At 37.5% G+C, this 25662-nt stretch overlaps 2 protein-coding genes across 10 annotated transcripts in view; both read right to left on the bottom strand.

Moving 5' to 3' along the window:
* The window catches only part of abcc8 (ATP-binding cassette, sub-family C (CFTR/MRP), member 8), a 46693-nt gene extending 43684 nt beyond the window's left edge, over positions 1-3009 (bottom strand). For 2 of the 6 annotated variants that reach the window (XM_058408365.1, XM_058408361.1), the window contains exon 1: positions 2754-3005. Coding sequence is in view for 4 of the 6 variants with exons in the window: in XM_058408361.1 (XP_058264344.1) it covers positions 2754-2774 (21 nt within the window). In the remaining 2 variants the exon portion in view is untranslated. Of the gene's footprint in view, positions 1-111; positions 225-2753 lie in introns of those variants that run through there. The other 4 variants (XM_058408362.1, XM_058408364.1, XM_058408363.1 and 1 more) reach the window with 4 other exon arrangements.
* Positions 3010-5005: 1996 nt separating this feature from the next.
* ush1c (Usher syndrome 1C) lies at positions 5006-25346 on the bottom strand. 4 transcript variants are annotated; one of them, XM_058407402.1, is made up of 22 exons: positions 25211-25346; positions 23188-23255; positions 21980-22123; positions 20374-20512; positions 18928-19036; positions 18788-18812; positions 17719-17776; positions 17541-17644; positions 16751-16835; positions 16585-16644; positions 16426-16482; positions 15746-15888; positions 15307-15372; positions 15093-15229; positions 14776-14822; positions 11208-11219; positions 8679-8720; positions 8142-8195; positions 7604-7703; positions 7356-7465; positions 6580-6635; positions 5439-6231 (listed from the first exon to the last, which is right to left on the bottom strand). In XM_058407402.1, the coding sequence occupies exons 1-22, from the start codon at positions 25244-25246 to the stop codon at positions 6117-6119; spliced, it is 1767 nt and encodes a 588-aa protein (XP_058263385.1). In that variant the 5' UTR covers positions 25247-25346; the 3' UTR covers positions 5439-6116. The 4 variants fall into 4 exon arrangements, with proteins under 4 accessions (XP_058263383.1, XP_058263385.1, XP_058263386.1 ...); XM_058407400.1 differs by lacking the exons at positions 5439-6231; positions 11208-11219 and adding an exon at positions 5006-5421; XM_058407403.1 differs by lacking the exon at positions 11208-11219.
* Positions 25347-25662: the final 316 nt, after the last annotated feature.

Below are 25662 nucleotides of genomic sequence, written 5' to 3'. Positions count from 1 at the left end.
ATACACACGGAGACATTCCTGCATCGGATTTCCCCGGCACCTGCACAGCTCAAATACATCCCTTTAAAAACTGCTCAACCTCAGTGCAAAAAAAAAAATGGATGCACATACACATTTGCTGAGAAGGACAAAGAAATGTCTCAGGTCTCGGGGCTCCTTTCAATTAGAGCTCAAAGCTGACCTTGTGAGGATATCTGTGCTATGCTCTTCGAGTGTGTGCATCTGTCTGTGCTCACATGACAAGGAGGGCTGGTTAGAAGGAGGGAGTGAGTGAGAGAGTGAGAGAGAGAGAGAGAGAGAGAGAGAGAGAGAGAGAGAGAGAGAGAGAAAGAGAGCATGTGCTGAAGGAGAGGGGGAGGGAGAGCACACAGCACCAGCATCATAAAACAGTTCACACATCATGTGCTACGTGTCAGGCATGATGAATCAACCAGGATTGTCAGTTTGAAAAGAAAAGCGTCCAAAAAATCTTATCTGCAAATTACACAAGTATTACACAAATCCCTGTGGACCCTTCCTGAGCTGGGTAAGTAGGACACACAGAATACAGCCGAATAGGAGCGCTACACTGGCAACCCTTAAATGATTGGTCCACATAATTTCATAATGCATAATTCCATTTAACTCCATAATGCATGGATTATGCGTAAATCCATAATGCATAATTCCACACAATGAATTTTAATATTAAGGCTATGTTGATATATAGCAAATTGTATGTTCTCAAATTTTATTGTAAGCTGAACTAGAGTTACCAAATATGTTAAAACATAAACAGTTCATACAGTTCATTCGAGTTTACAGTACATTTCTACAGTCTGTGTATACCTGATCCATGCAGAAATCAGTGCACAGACACACACATTCTTCTTGTCTTTCCCGTCACTTCCTGTCCTGCACCTAAAACCCATGCATAGGAACCACTGTTCCTACAGAGGCACACTAACACAAAGTGGCATGACTATCAGGCAGCTGTATAAGTAACAGGATAGTGTGGAAGGAGGTGTAACATATAAATACACATACACACACACTTGCGGTACAGGCACACGGTACATACACACAATGTACTGTGTTTGGGATGACTCATTCAGTGAATGAATGGCATTTGCTCCCAATGCTGCTATATTTGTCTGGCAATGGCAACACAGCTTTGATCCCAAGCTCGATATTTTTTTCAGTAGGATTGAGTGATTTAGTTCAATAATCTCAATCTCCCTGTAGCCTACATTTTTAAGAGACTGACCTTGTTTTACAATGTCAGATTTATTTTATTACCGGAGCAGTCATTTCTGCAAAACATGCACGGATTTGACATTGAATAAATGCTCATATAAGAAAGCAGCTTCAAGGTTATTTATAACAATATTAAGTAAACATTACAGTACATGAATTACTCCTGTTCTCTTTAAGCATATAGAATGAAAAGGACTGGAATGTCAGAGTGAAGAAACGGTCTATATAACAATAGTCACCTGCTTCTTGTCATGGTTAGTATATTTACACAAGATTTGAAAGCTTTTAGTCATTTGAAGTATCTGAGCGTTTAAGATAACTTTACGCTATAAATAACTGCACCACATAATCAATAAGAACAAGCAACAGTGTAAGTGATTTTAAGTCAGAACTGCTTTTTAAGAAGGTCTTCTCACATTGTGGTAGAGATCTTCCAGTTTCCTTTTATATAGGCTAATCTTCCCAGTTTCACTCGTCTACAGTCTTTTACAGTCAAGCTATTTTTACAGTAGCTTGTTAATGTTCCTTGGTCATCAGGTTAAGTGAGACCTCAGCCAATTGTCACTTTTATCATTAAACAATACTCTTCTTCTGACCACCATTATGGGTAAAGTAATGCTGTAACAATGGAAAGCCCAGAAGAAAACAACCTCCCAAACCACAGTCATTATGTCAATTAAATCCTACATTGTTGAAGTGCAAAGAAACAAGTGTAACCCTTTGATTTCTTTTACGCAATAAGCACCATCTCTGACGTCCCTGTGTGTCAGAGCGAGGTGGATGATGACCTTTGTGTCATCCAAACAGGAACTTTATTAGGCTTCAGAGGGAATTAGAGTTCAAAGGTGAAGGATTGACTGTGAGTCATTTATAAACCCAGTGAGCAGCTGAAGCATCCTGGATATCTGGCATGCTATCTGTATCTACTTTCTTTCTTGTTGGTTGTGAACCTCACTCAGAATTTCTCTCTGTCATTGTTTCACACAGGCACACATACTCACACGTCTGTAATGAAGCATGATGAGGAAAGCAACCCTGCCCTGGTGTGCAAAATTGATTATCTGATCTGACGGCAGTGCATCAATGAAGCACGACTCTCTTCCCATGAGCACTCATCCATATAGCTACAGCTTTACAAATTAATTCAGCTAACGTCTCCTTCTCCATTTCCAGCACAGATGATCATCCAGTTAAAACTATCAAATTCACAAAAATATGCAAAAATGGTGGTGCAGTGCTTAGAGCATTGGGCTGCAGACCATAAGGTTGTGACCTCAAAAATCAGCATGGCCATGCCACTGTTCTATACTTAAGCAAGATACAATAGAGACCTAGTCTCTTCAGCATTCTGTCTCAAGTGTAAGTCAGCCAAATGAGGCAAATGTACTCAGAGCAGCTTGTGACACACTCGCTTACTGACATTCAAAAGTTTGGATTGATCTCAAACACAGTGTTTTGCTATTCATCACTGACAATTAAACTCTAGCAGCATAAGAAATCTATATATATATACATACCGGTCTGTAGCGGGAAATCATCCTAACAGCGAAACTCGTTTATTCCAGAGCAGTTTTTAAAACAAGAGTTGTAACGAGCGCGTAAAAGCACAAAGCTTAACTACATGATGTCTGTTAGATGTGTGGCTATAAAACTGTCCCTTATCCACCGGAAAAGGTGAGCAGCGCCGAAATGATGCATGAGTTACAGATTTACTGCGGCATATGGCCAGTGTTTGTTCATGCTGGATCTGACCATGGTGCTGAAAAAAGGCGAGGGCTCATGAATAAACTTATGAGGCAAAGAGTTACAGGTTACTGTTGCTCTAACCTTTCTACCTGCTGGAAAGACACGCCACTAAACTGTGTCTGTGGTGCTTCTTCTGTTTGTATCTCAAAGCTGGACCTGTGAATGAATTATGCATGGAAAAACACACATAGCATTACACTTTTTTTTTTTGGTCAGTAGCCTGGTTATTTCTTGTGTACTCTTGCTGAAATGGTTGTTCTTTAATATTTATCACGCTGCTCTTTTTCCAAATGGAATATTTTCTGATATACTGCACCAGCACTTCCATACATTTTACACTGCCACCATTCTTTTTTGTATTTATATTATATTTAGACTACTACTGTCGTATTTGTATTCACTAATCCACCCTCTCGCATTATCTTCTGACTACCATGCTTCTCTAACAGTGTGTCTTATAGTCGGTTTTCTTAGCTAGCTAACTTCAGGTAGCGATGAATAGGGTACAGAATTGTTTATGCCTCAAGCATGTAACGTATTTGTTTATTAAATAGTAACGAAGCGGTTAATAATTTAAAGTATAAAAAGTCAGATTTTAACATTTTGACTGTATATAAGGGGACAGCATAGCATCGATACCTCTACATTGCACCGATTAATACCTCTAGTGGCTGCGTGCAGTAGTGCAGTTTGTAAGGTGACTCAGCGGCAATATATCCACCTTCGTGTTCAGTTTTCTAATCTATAAATAACCGTAATGTTTGTAATAAATTTCCTTCAATAATCTCTGATCCTATGGGTTTTCACATTTTCAACAGTTTTGAACGATTTAATGACTTTTTTTCTTACTGTTTTTATTAACACTACCTGGGGAAATGAGGTCAGGTACACCACACGCACAGTCCATACAATTAACTCAGAAACATGAACAGGGTGAACTAGATGAAAAAATTGTTGATACTTTGATGTTCCAAAGTATATTCCAATCTATTTAAAAATTCGTAACACAGTACTCACAGGTCCTAAATTTAACCCAAAGCAAGAAGGATTTAATACAGCTCTTCCATAACGTTGAACAGTAAAATTTCCAATACCCATATGCAAATCGACATCTGAAGCCACGCCCCCACTTTTACTAGAGCACTGATAGAATGATTGTCTGGGCGTGGCTGATATGTTTTTTAAGGTAAGGGTTTACTTGATTGACAGCTAGTCCTGGAGGTTTACCTGGTTCACATGGTCGTATCCATCGCTGGGCAGCTTTATGCACAAAACTTCAACACTGAGACATTCAGGCTTGATCTTAATTTTTTTTTTCCATTAAGAGACACATTGACCATTTAATCAATGTTTAATTTGTAAACAAAAAAAACCATCATGGTTAGAACAGGGTGGAGGGGTTGTGGGCAGCAAAATATGTAGATTTGCACTGCCTGATATTAAAATTTTCATCCAAATAAAAATATTTATTGGTGAGACTGTAAAGCACAGTGTAAAACATTTGACTGTGCATGTGATTAATTGTCAGATAAACAGAAAGAATGTGAGTAATTTATAAACTTAATATGTAAACAAATTAAATCAATAATTTAATCTTGCAATCAATAGCCTTTCTCAAGTTGTGTGGCAATTACCATTAAATGTTTCTTGTATAGTTAGGCATGTTCCTTGGACCATAATAGGCGGTGTTTAACTGTGACTTTTATTCACACATGCATAGTCAAATGTTAGTAACACCAAAATATTATTAATTGTAAAAAAAGTTTTAGTACCGACAGTAGATGGTGCAAATGTACCTATTGTCCCTCTCACAACCCCTTCTTCCTGTTCTCCCCTGTGATGGTTTGGCTTCGATAAGGTATTTTCAATTAATTATGAAGCCATCATTTATCTCAGCTAAGATGCACTGGAAAGCAACATACAATATTTAAGCATGGCTTAGTTTTTCTACTATTAACAGCTCACAATGTGAAAACTGTACTGTCTAATTTAAAAATCCATAATGATTAAGACAAAAAGGACCTTAGTGGATTGAGTGATTTACTGATACAGGACATAAAGACATAGCTCACACAATAGACAACATCTTCCAGATCTTATTCTATGCAGATCTCTGAGGCCTTTTCCAGTTCATTTAACCAAGTGTTTCAACACAACAGACAGATAAACCATAATCACAAGTATTACTATATCTTTTATTGGTCTTAGAAATTCTCTTGACACAACTGTGTAGCTTGTGGCTTGATGACTTTTTATGGAACAAAATATGTTTTATGCCAATATTTCTTAACCAGTATATATTTTAGCTGTATATTCATTCATCATGGTTTAACATTATGAATACAATTAAATTTTACAAAATTACTTGGAGTATAAAGGCATGAAAAGCACACTGGATTTTCAAAGAATTTCCTGGAGCTTGGATCTTAGAAGAATGTCCTGCAAAATAGAAATCAGATTACAGTTAAAATATGTTATAAATAAGGAGGGTTTTTTTTCACTCTTTCACACATCTTTAGAGAACAGTGAAGAAAATATAGATTTCTGAAAACAGAGGCACCGAAGAGGATTCAGGGATAGAAACACTTCAACTGCAAAGCATGTTGCTAAATGAAATGATGAATCTTCATACTTTACGTATTATCGTAATTTTCGAGTAGCTATTCATTCTACTAGAAACTACATTTTAGTTATAGAGTCTACATTCTTTTGAGATTCTTGTGTTCTCTAGTGTTAAAAGTAATAAATAGCAACATGCTGCATCAAGGGCTGAGATCAGTCCATCAACACTATGGTTTCTGTATGAGTCATGACATGTAACAGTCCCTTTGAACAACATCAATCAGAAAGACTGCTAAAGGTCCTGGCTGGGACACAGGACCATTCAGGTCCATCATTTAGTCTGTAGAATAAATGAAAAGATGTGTGTAGATCTTTTAGGTGTGCACACACACTTTACAATGCACATTAGTGACTGAAAGCTTCATTAACCATTTCTGCTTTATTAACAGACCATGAAATAACTGGACGGTACACATGGTGTTCTTGACTGTCAGAGACCGTCACATGTACATGATGCATACGCTCACTCTTCAAAAGGGGGTTAAAGGGGTTACCCAGGTGTGTGTAGGTGATCAGGGTGTGGTGTGAGGTGTTTTCATCTGTAGCACATAGCCCTGCCTGTACACAGAGGCACTGCCCTGGAAAACCTTTCTGTTTGCAGTAGAACTGACTGATGCTGCGTTAGGGCTGGACATGTTGCACAGGGGACAGGCACACATTCAGCACAGACACATCAACACTACAGGCAGCTTGCTTTACATCACACAATAAAGCTGTGAACATTTGTCCTTGATGCTAAATTCGGTTTTATCAACAGACATGAGTATGAGTGAAAAGTTTTGGATCGGCAACATGGAAGACGCTGCAAGAGGAAAAATTAGATTGACTAATAGAATGTAAAACCAAAATTGGCTCAAAGAAGATCTGAAAGGCTTTCATCGATCTTCAATAAGCAAATTTAAATGTTTCAGATCTCATAGAGGAATCATCTGTAGGGGCATTAGAAAGAATAAATAATAAAGACAGTGTACATACACTTCATCTTCATATTCTTTTGGTGGAGAAACGGCTATCACAAGGTCAATCCAGTCCTGAAGACACACACACACACACACACACACACACTATAATAATAAACACTTCTAAAAAGACATGTACTTGTAAGTGTCACATTAATATAATTAAAACAATAATTATATCTCAAGGTAAAAAAAATATGATCTTGTTATCTTATTTACTTTGAAAATAAAATGAATATTATATGATATCTCAGGATCCATTAGAGGAATCTGAGAAACTTATTGATTTCTTCTTCCCTCAATCTACTCAATCAATTCCAATTACAATAAATAGAAAAAACCTCAAACACAAGTAAAATAACACTTATTTGCATAAATTCAATAAACCCACAATCACCTGCTTTTATCTGAATGAACACAAGTGTGTGTGTGTCTGCTTCAATTCTCATCAACATAGATTATACAAGTTTCCTGAACTGTACTGGTTCCACTGATAAATGCTGATTAGTTGATTACTAGCAATCAATTCCAAAAATGTCTAAATTATTTACTTGATTATTAGATTACTATTATTACTTGATTTTTAGACATTCGTAAATATTTAAAATATTCTCAAGTTTAATTTGATTCATTCCTAGACTAATGATATGTTTACAACCAGGGGAGAGCCTTTGAATCAGTTTGGTACGAAGCTTCTCTACAAACAGCTGGCCTTAAAGATTTTGTGTCCAGACAGGTAGGCAAAATATCCTTGAGGGAAGTATTTATAGCAGCAAGTTTGAAGGTTCTCACCCCTCCACTGTTCCAGGCCCGAGCTAGAGAGTTCTGCCCTTCAGTCAGGGTCACATCTGTCAGGATTTTTCCATTTACTGCCATGATCTCATCACCGGCCACCACGCCACCTGAGAAAGCCATGCATAATAATTAGCAATTAGTGACAGCAATGAATAGACTACACACGTTTAACAAAGTTCTGATGATCAGCACGAAGACCTGGAGCCGATCGTATTACCACAGAAATGATATTTAAGTCATCTCACCATGCTTATCAGCTGAGCCTCCTTCATAAATGGCTGAAACCACAAGCTTTCCCAGTGGAGAGTCTATCCCCCCTTCCACAACAAGGTCCAGTGGGCCCTCCTGCACAAAATACACACAACATACAAAGCAGAAAATTATTTCAGTCTTAGAAGGACACATCCCTGTATAGTTTCTGACATCCTTCTGTTCATTAGTTTGAATATAAGTCAAGAGACTTTTTAGCGATTACAACATGGAAAATTAGAACCAGAGCATATAATGTCTCTCCTTCCTGGAAAATCTAAAACACCCTGGCTAAAAATATCACACTCTACACATTTCAACAAATATTCTGGATCATAAAACATAAATCAGAGATCACCCAAGTACTGTTCAGTACTATAACAGTGTGTAAATCGTACCAAGGCATGTTCACTTTCCTCTCTACTGATAGCTCTCAAGAATGCATTATAGTTTAAAAAATCTACACGTTCCTGAAGCTTGTTTAAATAAACAAGTGCAATGTTAAGCATCAAACTGATAAGGATATAAGGTTACCTTCTTAATTCTCAGCAACCGCACATCTTTTCCTTCTATCTGCTCAGGGGTAAACTGTAATGCATATACACAAATGGTGTTGACAGAGCATGCACCAAAAGAACAATGGCATGTGGCACAGAAATGGCATGTAATATATTTTTTTACCAAGTGAACATAATCTGACAGCTGGTTCATTTTATGTCTTTCATTATGCTGCTTTGGAAAATGCTTTGAACATAATAGCAAAATCTCCTCATTATATTAGAGAAATGATAACAATTACATCAGGCTTTTATTCCAACCATTAAAAATTATAGATCTGAGAGGATGCTCAGCAGCAGCACTGTTTAATACAATTGTAAAATCTTGACTGGTAGAATATAGTACTAAAACCCTTAGACATTTCTTCTAAATAGATTATTTCAGCAAATATTACTCATTCTTTTGCTGGATGATATTTTCTAAACTGACACTGAATTGAGAGTTGTAAGTAGTGTGATGAAAGTGACAGTTCAGTATTTTCACACTATGCAGAACAGGAAAGCTATACAGTACCATTGAATAGGGATCGAAGTCGTCCACATATTTCTGAAAGCCCTGTTTAAATAAATAAGAGAAGAAACAGTTTAGGTATCCTTGATTATCCTGTGTCATAAGGATACCTGAGGAAAAATACACACAGTCTAGTGGGTATTGATTTCTGAGTTTACATGTCACGTACGTTACAGGTCTGTCCTCTGCTTAATCACTATTCCTCACCTGCTTCAACTGCACAAATTGTCAAGCTAGAGGTTAAACACATTTCACACCCATTAATCAATTTCCTAGTTTGTGCATTGCCTGTTGTAGTCTATAGCCAGTGTAAATAAGAAACACCAGTGAAAACCTCTTAATTTTTCAGATAAAAAAATAAAGTGATTATTATTATTATAAACTAAAACCAATTATACACAGATTCAGATTTATAATAAACAAGTAAATGTAGTACTTATATATGATTAATGTCCCAATTAATATCTTTAAGTATATGACAAAAATGGAAAACAAGCCTAAAGGAATTTGTTTGGTTGGATCACTGGAAGCTTTGTGCTGGTATATGGAACACAAATGGGAACAAGGCAGTGACAACTGTTCATCAAATAAAGAGTGAATTCTGCAATCTGTAACATTTACACGTTGTCACAGTGAAGGATTACAACTGTTTTATTACACCCACACACACTCACACAAACATAGAGTTTCAGAAAGAAAATGAAGAAATTAGGAAATTCAGAAATACCTTAACTGAAAAAGTAAGCAACAATCTTTCTTTTGCAGTTGATGGTACATTCAGCACAGAAGCTTCAACTGACAGTTCGAAGGTAAAATAAGGTGACAGGGGTTTTCAAACAACAGCAGTAAAACCTGAGGTGTCTGAATTACGTACATAAAATATGTATAGGTTAATATAAAAATGCAGCACTCAGTCACCTGCAGGTCCTTTAAGCTACTGGAATTAATAATATTAAACTTTAAAATAAAAACCCCATAATAGATAGAATGATAAATCTTCAGTAAAACCTTTTGCAGGAGAGATGCTCTTTATATTCAGCATCAATAGTTCTAAAATATAAACATAAAATAAACTATTTTATACTATTTTATTATCACTGTCACCATACGGTAGACAGAAAGACACTTGGCTTCATGATTAGTATGTCTTTACCGGGTTCAAAGAGATAATGTTTAACAACATAATGGTTTCTTACAAGCTTGATCCAGGACACAGTCAGAGTGCTGTAATTTATCAAATGGTCAATAGCTCTGTGTGCTAAGACAACACAGAGACTGCACTGTGTAAATTCCACAGCTGGTCATCACCAGTGATATAGTGTAGGCTCAGCTGTGGTTAGGTAAGTAATCCAACAAAAAAGAAAAAGAAACAAAGCAGTAAAGAAAAAAGAAAAGAAGAAAGAGATGAGCAGGAAAGAGTCAAAGCAGTGCTGGTATAATACAGCCCTTTGTACAAATCAAGCAGATTCCCCAGAATGCAATTTAATTATTGTTTTTTTTTTTGGATTATGTTGAGTGTACAATATATGCTGCAGCAAAGCAGCTCTGTATAGCTAATGAACAATCTTGAGCTAACATGGGCAAGGAGAAACCTCATAAAAGGGAACCAGAATCGAAATCTTGTACAAGGGAGTTTATATATATACAAAAATATATATAAAAACAAACGTCTTTATGAACACATCACCCAGACACCAAAAAGCAGCACACAGAAACACTCAGATGGATGGAGAAAGCACCAGTCACTGGTCTTTGATTACTTGTTTCTTCTTGGACTTAAATGATGTGTTGTACACCACCATCCTCTTAAGCATCTGTGGTGACTACAATGTAGAACCAGATGTAGAGCAGTGTTAAAAAACACAAATAAATCTCTCTCACACACATTTACACTCAAATGTACACATGGAATTTTCCTCAGAGCTATAACCATAAAGAGACAAAATACTTCAGTTTGTGAAGTGACACTTCAATATGTCACTTTGTAGGGAAAATCCAGTATAAAACATGGAAATACCTAACTTTTTCGGAAATATCTAAATTACATTTAGATGTAAATATCTAAATTACATTTACATTTGTGATAGACTTCAGATATGTTGGCAGCTATGAATACATTAAACTACGCAGGGCAATATGTGCTCACCATTATAACTGTCTCTTATTTCATGTAGGTATCTAGCAAAAATACACACATCCAGTGATTCACGTGATTTAGCAGAAAACATGATTTGTCAAACCAGGCCACCTTTTACCATGCTCAGTGGTCCAGTTGTGATGCTCACATGGCAATTATATATGGTGCCCAGGGGTTAGCATGGGCACTCTGACTGGCCTGCAGCCACGCAGCCCCATACACAGCAAGCTGTGATACACTGTGTGTTGTGACACCTTTCTATCGTAGCCAGCAGTAACATTTACAGCAATTAATAATACAGTAACTCTTCTGTAGGACTGGACCAATCAGGCTAGTCTTCGATCCCCACATGCATCAGTTAGCCTTGGATGCCAATGACTCTGTTTCGGGTTCACTGGTTGTCCTTCCTTGGACCACTTTTGCTAGGTGCTAACCACCACATACCAGGACCTGTCGTTTTGGAGATGCTCTGACCCGGTTGTCTACGCTTTCCTAATTTGGCCCTTCTCAAAGTCACTCAGATCTCTATGCTTGCCCATTTTTCATGCTTCCAATACATCAATTTTGAGAACTGACTGTTCGCTCGCTGCCTACTATATCCTATACCCCTTGACATGTGCACTGTAGTGAGAAAATCAATGTAATTCACATGACCTTTCAGTGATTTTCATATTATGGCTTATCAGTTTGACAGCTCTAATCCCTAAGGTGAAATAGAGGGAGGCCAAAGCAAGTAGTGTTTTTCTGTGATTTAATAAAAGAAAGCTGGAAGGCGTGTGGATGTGTGAATGAGGCGACTGGGGCGGAAACAAGAAAGTCTATCAATAACAGCCTTTAGAATGCAGGCAAAGACTCATTAAGTGCACAACAGGTTTTGATCTCCCTCCCTCCGCCTTCTACTCTCTTGATTTCCCTCAAGGTAGAAATGCTAATTTTGAGATTCTGGTCTCATAAATCAATGCAGTCAAGAAGATGCACTACCTGCAGACACACTTTCATCACTCATGAATTGAAATGTAACCTCCACAATAATATCCAGTTAGCATTAGATAACACCTTGCTATTTCCATCAGCATGCACACATATGATCAGACTTACCGTGGGCTCGGGTCGTAATATGGGTCGGTATGAGGTCTTCGATTGGGGCAACATGACCGGTTTCGACATGACTGGGTTCATTTGTCTCCTCTGATTAGGAGGACTGGGTGCTATTTGCTACAGAATGATCATGGTGTAGAAGGAATTTGTGAAAATCAAAGTAAACTTTGACCTATGCTTTTCACACTATTAACACAAAACAAAAGGGACTATGGGATGGAGAAAACAAAGCAAACATCTAGCAGTCCTTAGAAAAAGATTTTTAAAAGAATAGTTCAAGCTCACCAGAGGACTGCTGGAGGTTGATATCCTGCTAACATTAGAAGTGTTTCTCATAACCTAGATAATATTAACAAAAGGTCAAATCTAAATTTTAAAGCATGAAGCAAATCTAAATTAAAACATAATCCCGTCGTGGACAAATTCTTTAACTCACTTATGATTAATATGATATCTGACAAGATTATGTAGTGCATCATAGGACCTCAAGAAAATAAATAATTTGAGTTTCAATAAATATATGTTTATATGTTTCATAAAAACATGTCTCAAGAAAATATGTTATTTGTTATATATATATTTAGCAACTTTGAATAGTGACTACCAATGGGGGGTGAAGACAGTAGAGTACACATGATCTACGACTGCTTCTACTTCATCTCTCATAATATAACTCATATAATCACTGGAGAATTTTATATACAAATGCTCTCCATCCAGAATGTTTTATTTTACTGGCAAGAAAACTGATTTTGTAATGCTAGTTGTGCCTCCTACTCAGACATATGCTGTGCTTGTACTGGGCACCAGGTCCACTGATTTGTCCACCTCTAAACAAATCAATCGTTTTTTCGCAAACAGCACACACAGCAATATAACAAAATCAACATCACTGTTACACCACCCAAACTCCACACAGCATATCATTCTACCCAAAATCATGCCATTTTAACCGGCAAATTAAACACACAATCTTAACCAAGATTACAATCCAGTCAAACAAAGAGCACTCAACTGGAGCTGACACTTTGTTTTGATTAATTGAACCAATGATTGCTACCTGTGCACTGCCACGGTAGGGGGGTTCATTTGAGCTGTTTGCATGGTAGCCGCCACCTCGCTGCCTGTAGCCATTTTCCTCCCATTCCTTCCTATGTTCTGAGGGGTTGAGGGGTCGATGGTAGCTCTTAGGAAAGGTTTGGCAATCTGAATGTTGAGGTGGTGGAGGTGGTGGAGGAGGTGGTGGAGGAGGAGGAGGAGGTGGAGGTGGTGGTGGAGGGGGGTGAGAGAAAGATGTAGACCAGGAGGCCTGAGTCTGAGCTCTGGGGGTTGTAGGGGGTGGCCGTCCACGACTGATGGAAGCAGGAGGCACTCTGGGAGCAGGGGGAGAAGGTGGCCTCTGTGGAGCTGGATGTGATGGTGGGGGAGGATAAGAGGGAGTAAGTGACGGCCTCGGGGATGGAGAAGGGCGGATAGGGACAGATTTCTGATAGAAGTGGGGTGAAGGTGGAGGAAGAGGTAAAGGTGGTGGAAAAAAATTGGATGTGGGTGGAGTAGGGGCCAGTTTTTTCAGAGGCTGTCTTAGACTCTGGTCCACCTCGTCTAAGTTGATGTCATCGAGGTCAGTAGTGGCAAGCTGAAAACCTCCTGGAAATCTTTTCACCGTAGATACGGGAGATGGACTCATCTGTACAAAACAACTCATCTGGTTAAAAATCATAACCTCTCCACCTCACAAAAAGCACTGCAAACCCAAATCAACCTACTCATAAGACTCATACACAGTAACTGCAAAATTCACACAAAATAAACTTCAGCTCAACACATGCTCTGCAAATCTCCATCTAGGCTGCGCTTTTACCTCGGGAGAGTCATTCTCCACAGAGGAAATCTGCTCCAATCTAGTCTGGCAGAGTCTCTCCACCCAGTATTGCACTTTCTCTGATTCCTCCAGATCCTCCCGCTCGGTCTCTGTTACCTGCTCACACCAACACATGCTGAGCTGCAGAAACACCTCAGAGACCTTAAACAGACAATTCCACCGGCTTCCCTTTATGTGACAAATGCTGTTTTCACCTATTACAGTTTCCACAACAAGCCTCAGGGACATATATCAGGGAAAATATAACAACAAAATAAAACTCTGGTAATTACACTATAATTACACTTAAATAAAGATTGTACCTCTTGCAAAAGTCGATTAATTTTCATCTGTTTCTCTCGCTCAAGTATCTCTTCCTTTTCCTTGGCCAATTTCAGCTCAAACTCCATTTCTTTCTTGCTCTTTTTCTCTGTCGGAAGTGTGTCAGTCTTGGAAATCTTCTTTTTCTTCTTCTTCGTCTCTTTTCCTTTCTGAATATTTATAATGATTGTTTTTCTATATTACATGGTTTTTAATGCACACCACACAAAAAACCCACCCCATGCTGTCATCCAAACACAACAGATACTATATAGAACGTTTTCACAATGATGTCATCACGTTACTGTTACTAAATTAAAGACTCATTTCTGATATTACACGGACTGTATCACAAACACTGCTCTTCATTCAAACACGCAAAGTACCTTTCTGAGTGTGGGAAACTTTCCTTCATAGCGGTAAAACCAGTTGCGAGCTATGGGATCAAGATTTAAAAAAGAATTAAACAGGAAGTGAGATGTTCCAACCATACAATTTCAATTCACCAGCTTCCAAAATGACCCAACCAACAGAAATAAAGTGTAAGGGCTTGCATCCTTTTATGTGCTGTGATGCAGAATTAGAGAAGAAAGCAAAGGAGGGAACTGTCAAAGAAGAACCATTCCATGCAGAAATCGATATACCATAACATTATCTTTAGAGAACAGTTCAGCTGCACTCACTTCTCCGTCTTCTTTTTCTTCATCTTCATCAGTGTCAGCTTCTGCAGCTGTACAAGTCAGGAGTACAAGTAACAGCAGAAACAGACAGACAGAGACAAAAGGAGAAAGGAGAAAACTGCATTCAGAAAAACTGAATGCACATTCAATCCTGAGAGGTAAGTAAAGTAAGTAGATAAGTAGATGTCTAGATGACTTATGCTGTAAGCATATTATCATCAGTGAAGAAGAGGAAGGTTTCAGCAAGATTTCACTCTTCACATTCATGCATGGTAACACAGGGATCAGCATGCTTCAGGGTATCAGTACTATGATCGTACCTGAGCTCCTGGGTTTTGATGGAGGTGGAGAACGTGATGGAGGTGAAGAAGAGACAGGAGATGGACTTTTTGACTTCTCTCTGGAACCCCAGTCTTCCTCCCATTGTCTGTTCTGCTTTCTCTCTTCAGCCTCTATCCTAAAACACATACATTACACATAAAAACAAGGACTTGAATCAGCCTGCACCTTAAACCTAATGCTTAGCAGACATACTTTTCCATCTCCTTTCTGTATCTTTCCTCTTCCTCAGCAGCCTTCTGTGAAATCTCCATCTTTCTTCTGCAATCGAACAAATAATAAAATAATAATTAAAAAAAAAAAAACAACAGAAATGATCACCAACCAATAGTCTGTCAAAAATGAGACATGTGCAAATGAAATGCACACGTCAGTGTTCTAAAGCCACAGATGGGTGCTGAATTATTTATACCTCCATTTATTATCTTTTAAACATGAAATCCTATGATTATTCTGAGGAATGTAATATATCATTTGTCTATATGTATTACAATCTTATGGTCTATTATAAAGGTACACAAATCACAAATTTGACAAATCCAGTTTCCTGTCATTTAAGGCAAAGTTCTGGCATGAATCTGTATTAGAGCAGACTGTGATGGTGTGGGCTGAATGATCAAGCTCTCTGACTGACAGGCGCTCTTTTTCTTGTTGCTCTTTGAGGATTTTGTTGGTCTCCATCGCCACTTTCTTCTGTTTCATGAGCTCCTGCCGCTCAATCTCTCGCCGAGCTTCTACTGCCAGCTTCTCCTCATCTGTCATGAACAACTCTTTTCCCTGAAATAAATCCATATAAAATAACTTATCAGGGCTTGCACAAACACGTACATGCATACAGAAACATTTATTACTAAACTCATCTTTTAAATCTACCGTAACTTTAAATTATTTAATTATCAATCAGAACTAAAGTTTAAATTTATTGACATTAGTGCTTGATTTATTACATTAACATAATAGAATAAAGTGAAAAAAGACAAAATCATTATCGCCTGAATCACTGCCATGACTTGCTACAATATACCTTGGTGGCCTTATAACCTTGCTACCATCTCAATTCATTGAGGGAATGAAGAAGGACACAGCTCAGATTTTATCACTTTGTCTTCAGGAATGCTCGACAAATCCTGAACTCTACGAGTAAGAAAGCACTTTCTCAGGCACTTTAATTTCCTGTCCTTGTGTGAAGCTGTAGGGAATGACTGTGCAGAATGAAATCCTCTGCGAGTTACAGATTTGCTATGTGCTAAAGAGCACTGCAGAAAACCGCATGAGCCAACTGTGCCTGAGGTGGACAGAATTACACTAACTTACAGCTCCGGTGAGGACTGTGATAGTTAGACTCCTGCTGCTCTTCAACACTCGAACTGCCTACAAATACAATACAATATTTTATGTTGATTTAACAATTCAGAAATGAAAATCAAGCATACTTTAGTGTGAGAGATATGACGCCATGCTGACAAGCCTTACCTCCTTGTGGTCCACATTAGTGAACTCCACACCATTGACCTCAACAATCTGGTCACCAACCTACATTCCCCAAGCCAATAAACTTGTCAGTGTCTCTCTTCAGACAATAAATGAGTAATGACTTGTTAAAGAGGTTTCTTCTGTGCAACAAATGAGATTAGAATACCTGCAGGCCCACTTCTGCTGAGAGAGAGCCAGGCTTTACATTGCTGATGTAGATCCCTGGCTTTTGAGTTGGTCCACTCGAGATACTGCAGCAAACAACAATAATGAATGGGTTTTATATGCCTTTTTTTTCTAGCATGTCCTGACATATCCTGATATAGTACCATAGGCAATAGTTTGTATAACAATCATATTTATAACTATAAACATTCGTATAACGTTAAATGAATTTCTAAGACATTATAGACACTGTTATAATTGTTCATGAAAATTCATTGAATTTATAGCTTTCTTTAGTATGCATTATGAAATATTAACTCAATTTACATTAAAAGCCATATTAATAACACATTATATCACCAATAACAGTAAGTATTGTAACCATGTTATAAATTTGGTCTTCATTTTAAATGACAGAGATCAGGAAGTTATTATATTGAAGCTTTAACAGAGGTACGTACTGCCTTCATAAAAAATGTTGCTAAACCATATTTTTTAATGTTAGAGTTAGTGCTAGAGCTGTCAACATTGCTAACAAGGAAACCCTAACCGGCACAGACAGCAAAACTTTACCACATATCCTTCTAGCATATATTAGACAAGACTGCTTCATGCTCCATGCAACGTAAACAGAACATTCTGCTGACCACAGACCACCTATTCCTGCCCTCTTGATTTCTTTATAACACAAAACAGTTACTATATTCACTTACATAACATTGGCAACAAATTTTTCATTGCCCCTGTTGTCGAATGAAAAATTGTAGGATACATTGCAAACTGTGTTTCACCTGATGCCCATGCCTTTCGTACCAACCAGGCTGAGGAACACTTTTTTCTCCTTGATCTCTTTCCCTCCAATGGATGCTAGGCCAGCAACACTGCTCTTCTTTTCCTGAGAATCAACAGTAATAACTGTGTAACTGCATAATTAAGAGTAAAGGAGATTTAAAGATTGTTAGGGCTTACCCCTGACTCAGACACAAACTGATCCACAAACTGCCACTTTAGAGGGTCATCAGGGGAACTGATATAGACATTGGGAATTATTAATCTTATCAGTGCACAACAATTTTTACATTTTTAACAGTGTCACAAAATTTGTTTTAGTTCTGTACTCCAGCACAGAATAGGCACTATACACTATACCAACCGTTTGTGGACACCTGACCATCATATTCATGTGTGGTTTTTCAACATTCCATTTCAGTGGTTTAGTGGCTTGGGCCACTTAGTTTTAGTGACAGGAATCACACACTTATGGGTGTGATTGTCAGGTATCCACATACTTCTGGACATAAAATCAAAATGCAGACTTCAGTTTTATTTTGAGTATAATCAATTCAATTTAACTTAACAATAGTAAAATCTGGATGTACTTTGAGCTGCAATGATCAAGCCAGAGGAGACAGTAGCAACTGATACTGCATGAAGAAGAAACTTGGGAGGAACCATACTTAAAAGAGAACACCAATCCTCTTCTGTCTGACATAATGTAAGTCCATATGGGGTAGATCAAGAAGAAATAAAAGTCTTTTTGTTCATGGCATTGTTTCCAGAGGGACAGGAAGAGGAAGGTTAACCATCCAAAACATTCCATCTCAAGGCTGCCAATGGAACTGATGTATTTGCTGTCTGCAGTGGATGTGACTGCTGGTAGCAGCAAAAAATCATTTGTGAAAGGAGTTATTCTTTGTGTGATTCTTGACTAGTCATCAGAAGTAAAACCCACCGACCCAGCATTTCACTTCCTAAAGACATGACTATAGAAAAAATATAGAAAAAATGACTCACTAAGAACTAAGAAAGTTCACCCAGTATACATCTCAATAAAAGAATAAAGCTGATATGCAGCATTTTAACTTTATATCCACTGTTTCTGTAACTATCCAGTGTCCTGGAGCACAGAGCCAAAACAACATAAACTATGTCCCTGGCCAATTACTAGCAAACAGTAATGAATACAGACCTTACTCTCTATTGTTCATTAAAGTTTTAAGACATGATCATGGAAGCAGATGCTGACATGTAAAATTACCTCTTTACTGGAATCATTCCCACATCTGTAAATGAAACCATATAACTGGTAAACAGTCCACTTATACAGTATAAACTAAATAATAAATCAAACTAAATGCTGTATTTAATGAATTACGAGAACATATGCTCCTGACTCACGTCTGACTTTCAGTGACACAGTCTTCTTAGTCTTGATAAGGCTGATAATCTCTTCATGGATGCACGAGGAAATTGAATAGCCATTGATGCGCACAATCTCATCTCCCACCTGCCAAAATAGCATGATTACTACCAAGGTGGAGCTTCTCCTTCCTGCTTAGTCGCTGAAGTATCTAGCATTTAAAAATTAAACAGATGATCAGACTGTCCATTTACATTTTGCTTTAACTGGCTTCTTTTATTAGATTTCATAATCATAAATCCTGGTAATGATATTAATGTTTAAGTAATCTTCAATATTATTCATTTTTACAGATACAAAACACATTTTAATGAATACAGTGCAGCATACAAATTGACATATTTTTCTTAGAGAATTACAATTTCTCTCTTCTTCTGTAAGTAAAAATGCAAAATTCTAGATTACTCATGAATCTCATAAAAAAAAAATCATGAATAGTCTATGAACCCTCAAAGCTCTGCAATTATATTAAAATAGAACACCGCAAGGTTTGCAAAACTGATTCATGGTTTTTTACTCCACCTAGTGGTGTGATGGTGTCCTTACATCAATACAATGCAGCTGTACATTCTGTCTTTCTTATTAAGTTACAGTAATCCCCTGCTATATCGTAGTTCACATATCATGGTCCCGGTATATCGCGGATTTTTATTTGGAACATAACTGATTTTTTTTGCGGAGTTTCCCGCAAATCTTATAGTGAACTATTTTTATTTTGGAATAAGGTAATTTATTAAAAAAAAATATAATTATTAATTAAAAAATATAAACATTAATTAAAATGAAGTAAAATGTTAATATATCAAACACTGTACAGCATATTTACTCAAGAACACGTAGCGTTGTTTAGAAAAGCGTGGTGCGGCGATGCTGAAAATCAAAATACAATACGGCTGGAGGAACGAGTCTGGCCAATCGGAATGCCCCATTCATTTAATTGGCTGTGATTGGCTGCTGGCTATGCATGCAGTTGGGGAAGGGGATGCAGAATTCTCCAGCATCCCAGTTTTTTACGTGTCACTGTCTCGAGTGTTTCATTTTTTCTGTGTATGCTGTATTTTTACGGTTTTTCTGCAAGCCCTATTATATCACCCAAACGCTCTGCACTTTCTAAGGCTTCTGGCAAGAAACATACATACATACATACAGTACTCATTATAAATGTGATATTCCTACAAATTTACTCCACATTCATCTCACTATATGCTTGCAAATGTTGTCTGTGTGTTTAAAGAGTGTGGGAGGGTCATTTACGGCTTAAACAATAAAAAAAAAGCATTTGGGGGTGGTTTCAGTGTATCGTGGATTTTTGTTTATTGTGGGTGGGCAATAAACAGGGGATTACTGTACTATTGTTTAAATGCAGGGTCTACAGAGAGATATGCTTTATATTGTGATTTATAAATTCTCTCTCTCTCTCTTACCTGCAGGCCCACATTTCCAGCTTGTCCATCCTTTACAATTTGTGAGATGAAAAGTCCACAGCCAAACTCAAGGCCACCTCGTACACTGAGGCCCAAGCCTTCAGGGTGATTGCGGTCTAAACGCACTTCCTTCAGCTTCCTGCATACACACAGGGAATTCAAATGATTTCCAGAGCTATTTATGTCAAGTATGCACAGTAGGAAGCTGTATGTATTTGAACTGCATCTCAACAAGATTGCTACAGAAGAACTGTAGCAATTACACTTAATTTCTGGGCGGTCAGACTAAAATCTGATTTCTTGTTAATATGCAAATCAATTTTCGATTTGCATGTTAACATTTGACTACTTCCACTGAAGCATGTGCATCTACTGGAAGGGCATTTCATTTTCAAATGTGTATCTGTCTGTGACTAAAATGTGTCTCAGACCACCTCCTGAAGTTAAATCTTAAATCTGAGATTAAATTAATTTACAGTTTCATGTATATAATATCCATTCAGATATAATCCTGATACGTGAGACCCATGAGGTGACTGAGTGTAAATGGGGTCTTTGGTACATGTAATATCTCTGAAGGTCTGTTTATATTTGAGTAAGATTGGATTGCCCCTGCAGACATACGCTTGTAAACAATGAACGCGTGACTGTTGAGAACAATCTGCAGCTCATGCGGTAGATTGCTGTTGAGGAGCTCAACTATTCATAGTGTAGCAATGTTGAGAACCCAAATATGTTCCTGCATAACAATGCCCCTGTGCACAAAGCAAAGTTTTTTTTTGTTTGCCAAGGAGTGGAAGAACTGCACAAAGCCCTGACCTCACTGAATAACTTCTGGGATGAACTGGAACGCTGACTGCACACCAGGTCTCCTCGCCTGACATCACTGCCTGAGCTCACTAATGCTTTTGTGGCTGAATGGAAACAAATCCTCACAGTCACGCTCCAAAAATCTTGTGGAAAGCCATCCCAAAACAATAGAGGTTATTATAACAACAAAGGAAGGCTAGATCTGGAACGGGATGTTCAACAGATCAAATATGGGTGTGATGACCAGGGGTCCACAAACTTTTGCCCATATAGTGTATTCAACCTACTAGATCAACGGATGCAAATCTTAATATGATACGTTCTCATTTCTCACAACTGACCACTGCTGGCCAGAAATGAGGTATATGTTATAAAAAATAATAATAAAAAAAGATGTACATTATGTACTATATACTAATAAGTATGTATACTCTGGTAGTTGGAAAATAAATTAATATAAATTTTAATATCAATTAAAACATTATGTTGTCTCAAACATTATGTTGCATTTCAGTTACAAATCACCAGATCTCAAAGCTTTGACTGCACATTTCAGATAATTGTATTCAGTACAGCTGAAAACCCAGCAGGTTCTACTTTATTAGAGCTTTGTCACACTGGATTACACTCCTGGGGTTTATAACCAGCATCCTCCTGACATGGTTCACTGAGCCTGAGAAAGAGCAATTACATTACCCCAGTAAAAGGACAGAGTGGATCACCCCTCCCTCTCTCTCTTTCTCTGTTTGTTAGCATTTCATTTATCTATAATAATTTATTTATACCATCTTCTCACCTGGATCTTTTTGGGGTAAGGTTGTCATACTCCACCTGGTGTTTGAGGGGGATTAGAGGCCGGATCGCATCAAACAGGGGCAGACGGTTTGGTTCATTAATCACCAGCTTCAAGTCCCCCACCAGGACAGGCAGATCCATAGACCTGATAGAAAGCAGAGGGATAAAGTCTATTACATAAACCTGGATTTATATAGGCTTTGAGACAATAGAGCAAGTCTAAAGTAGCACAGCTAAAATGGTCACCTTTTGATATATAAAACGATGCTTTAATAAAAATTAACAAGACCAACATTCTTGATGATCCGGTTCAGAAACATAAATAAATTTAGTAATCTGTCCTACAGCTTAAATAATATTCTTTCCCCTAGTGATTAAAAACAACAACTTTGTTGAGGCTCTAATAGTTTTTAATACTGATGATCTCAAAAACATAACTACACATAATTTGCTGAGAGCAGTAATTGAAGCCATCATTCCATTATTAAAGTTTTATTTTGGCATAAAGTAATCATGAACTCCCAAATGTTGTGCTGGCTGCAGCATTTAGTTTTCTCACCTGACCCTTAAAAATAATGCTTTTTGGATTTAGTGTTCTGCCCTGGTCTATGAAACTTTGATGACCGGTATTTCACTCCTGACTCAAATATCAGCAGCAAAGGGGCTTTTGTGAATGGCTGCATGTGACCAGGTGGAGATTGGAAACTATCAGATCTCCATCCAATAGGACAACCTTTAGCTGCTGATCCAATAAAGCAACCACACAAAGATCAAGTGGAAAAACCTATTTAGTTCTTATTGTTCAGATAAAAAGAAACCCAATATATAATTCAACTGCATGCAACAATGTAATTTACCTCATTATTCTGCGACTTTCATGTATTATTAACTTATAAAAACAGATTTCTATGAAAATCTAAAACTGTTCTGTCTAATATTTAGTTGTAGACACATTTTGTTTAAATTTCCACAAAAAATGTGAAAATTAACATAAGCATAAAACAGGCGAAAAATGACTGTCATGTCAAGGGATGTTCAGAGGTTCAAAACTAGAGTGTAGTACAACTGTCGGACCTGAATCATAGAGAAATAACAAAACACTAATGTGTGTTAAAGCATGTGATTCTTCTATCTATAATGGATGATAGAAAAACCAAAGATTGAAAGCCAACCAATCAATGATATACACTAGATCATGAAGAAACGTACTTATGATACATGCGCAGAACATCATACAGGTAATCCTTTTCTGCCTCATTATCAATCAGCAGCTCAACCTGCAAAGAAAAAAAGCACATAAAAACATTAGAAAATCCTGCATTTATCAGGCTTAATGTGGGAACCATCATACTCACCTTGTGGTGACTGAACTGCTGTAGAAAGATTTTAAGAAACCGTTTAGGCCAGTCAATGATGCCACACATCTCTCTCAGAGACACAACAGCAAAGAGAAAGGTTTTTGCTGTTGAGATGTGGGAGGTGTGTTTCAGTGGCCAGGAGAACTGATGTGACACATGCTATTGTTCTTGGTCAAGTGGAAATAGTTGGGTGCTGATCTGCTCCACTAGACTTGCTCATGCCCCTGCACTCCATGTTGTCACACTGAGCGGCTCAGTTTACATGACTTTGCATGGCCAATGGTACATCACAACAATTGTTTATATGAGACATAATATCACAGAACCTAAAACCTTGTGAGTGAGGTCCACATTATAATATTATAACTCTCTTTCTTGTGTATGTTAAATTGTTTTCATTGTATAATTAAACTGTATAACTGTTTTTCGGTAAAGGGGTCAAATACAAAATGCAACATTTTTTTCCCCAAAAGGCTGTTAATACTACAGAAAATATTTATATGCATACATATATATATATATATATATATATATATATATATATATATATATATATATATATATATAAAAATAAATATATATGTGTATATATATATATGTGTGTGTGTGTGTGTGATGATGATGCAATGATGATGCACTCAGGGTGCCTTCCTGCCTAAATGAGTGAATGAATGATTGAATGAATGAATGAATGAATGAATGAATGGTGCAGTGTTCTGTGAACCCTGTTAGTCTTTGCTTCTTAACACAAAACTGAATAGGTTTTCCTAGCTTCCTATCTTTGATATCAAATATATCCTTTTATTAAATTTGGACGGACCTGACACTTTAATACAATATATTGTAGTAGAAGAGAATAGATCAGAGCTGTACATGATAAGATATGGCTAGGGTGGAGAGGACTGATGGTGTTATAAATATGTATTATACAATCCCCATGTGTCCCTTAGCCTGGACTTTGACACCATAAACCAATAAAACTGAAATTCAGAGCATGAATCACTTGTGCATTACTGTCTTCGACGTCCTTAGAGAATTTTTTTTTAAATAATATGGATATAACCACTGGAAACAATGATGAATTCACAACAGCTGAATAGAAGATCTGCATGCAGACAGTAAACTATGACAGAAGGCTTTTACTGCAGGTCCCAGGTCTACTCAGAGGAACAGTGAAAAAGAAAAATGAAGCAATCCTGTTCGCCTGAATGGCCTTGTCTGACACTCCATCTATCCATCCCCCTCTGTCTCACAACACACACACACAGCAGATGGGACATGATAGGTCACCCAGCTCACAATGAAACCCCTCTAAACTTAATACTGTGCATATGCGCCTGTTATGGAAAGTATGACATGTTCATAGTTACTCTTTTATTAAACAAATCAGCTTTAAATGCTTATCTAAAACAGACATAAACCACATTACCTAACCATTAGAGATCCTGCTTATAGTTTTAAGAGAAATTTTGACATGTGGTATTCAAACTGTTTAATAAATGGTCATAACCGAGCTAAACACCTACACAAAACAACTGTAAACCATACCTAAGTCATCCTCGGTCACGAGACTGTTATGGACTTCAGGTAAAGCTAAAGGTGTGTACCGGTAACTTCCAACACAAACTCAGAGTTAAGCCAGGAAATATCAAAGACACGAAATACATTAAATTATAAGATATTTGAATATGCTTTCGTTCTACACTAATGTACACAACGAAACAAATTTCAGCTCCGTTTTTAACATTTGATAGCTTATATCAGGTGCGCAGTTACTCTTCCGCCATTCTTAAAGAACTACAGCTCATTTTCCCTCATCGGCTAAACATTACTGTAATATCTGTGAAGACAAAATTTACCTATCACTTACTTACCTTATGGCGAAATTCTCGAGCTACTTTCCTCTCCATGTTTTTGTTTTTCCGGTGTGTGTGTGTGTGTGTGTGTCTTCAGTTTTTCACTCGATGGTATGAATGACGGAAGGTGCAGCGGCCAGAGGGCGCTTTCTCTTGCACTTTACACTCCTGCTGTATTTCACTCCCTGATGGAGAAAAAGGTCACAGAGCTGTCATTAGGCAAATGTTATGACTGTGTTCAAAGCTTCCCTTTGTAAAGGTCATATGAGGTTTGGGGCTCTATTTAGCCACAAATAGGGGTTCCGCTGATAATTACACTTAGATTACATTATGTAAAATGTCCATAACAGAAGTCCCTGTATAATAGCGGTTACTATAGAAACTGTGCATTATAACCATCTGGTTAAACACTTACTTCGTCAATAATTTACTTCGTCCCTGTATACACCAATCAGGCCTAATATTGTGTT

This window comes from Hemibagrus wyckioides, linkage group LG14 (assembly GCF_019097595.1).
Source record: "Hemibagrus wyckioides isolate EC202008001 linkage group LG14, SWU_Hwy_1.0, whole genome shotgun sequence".
NCBI classification, from domain to species: Eukaryota; Metazoa; Chordata; class Actinopteri; order Siluriformes; family Bagridae; genus Hemibagrus; species Hemibagrus wyckioides.
Note: the sequence above shows the minus strand (reverse complement) of the source record. Positions and strands in the feature narration are given on the sequence as shown.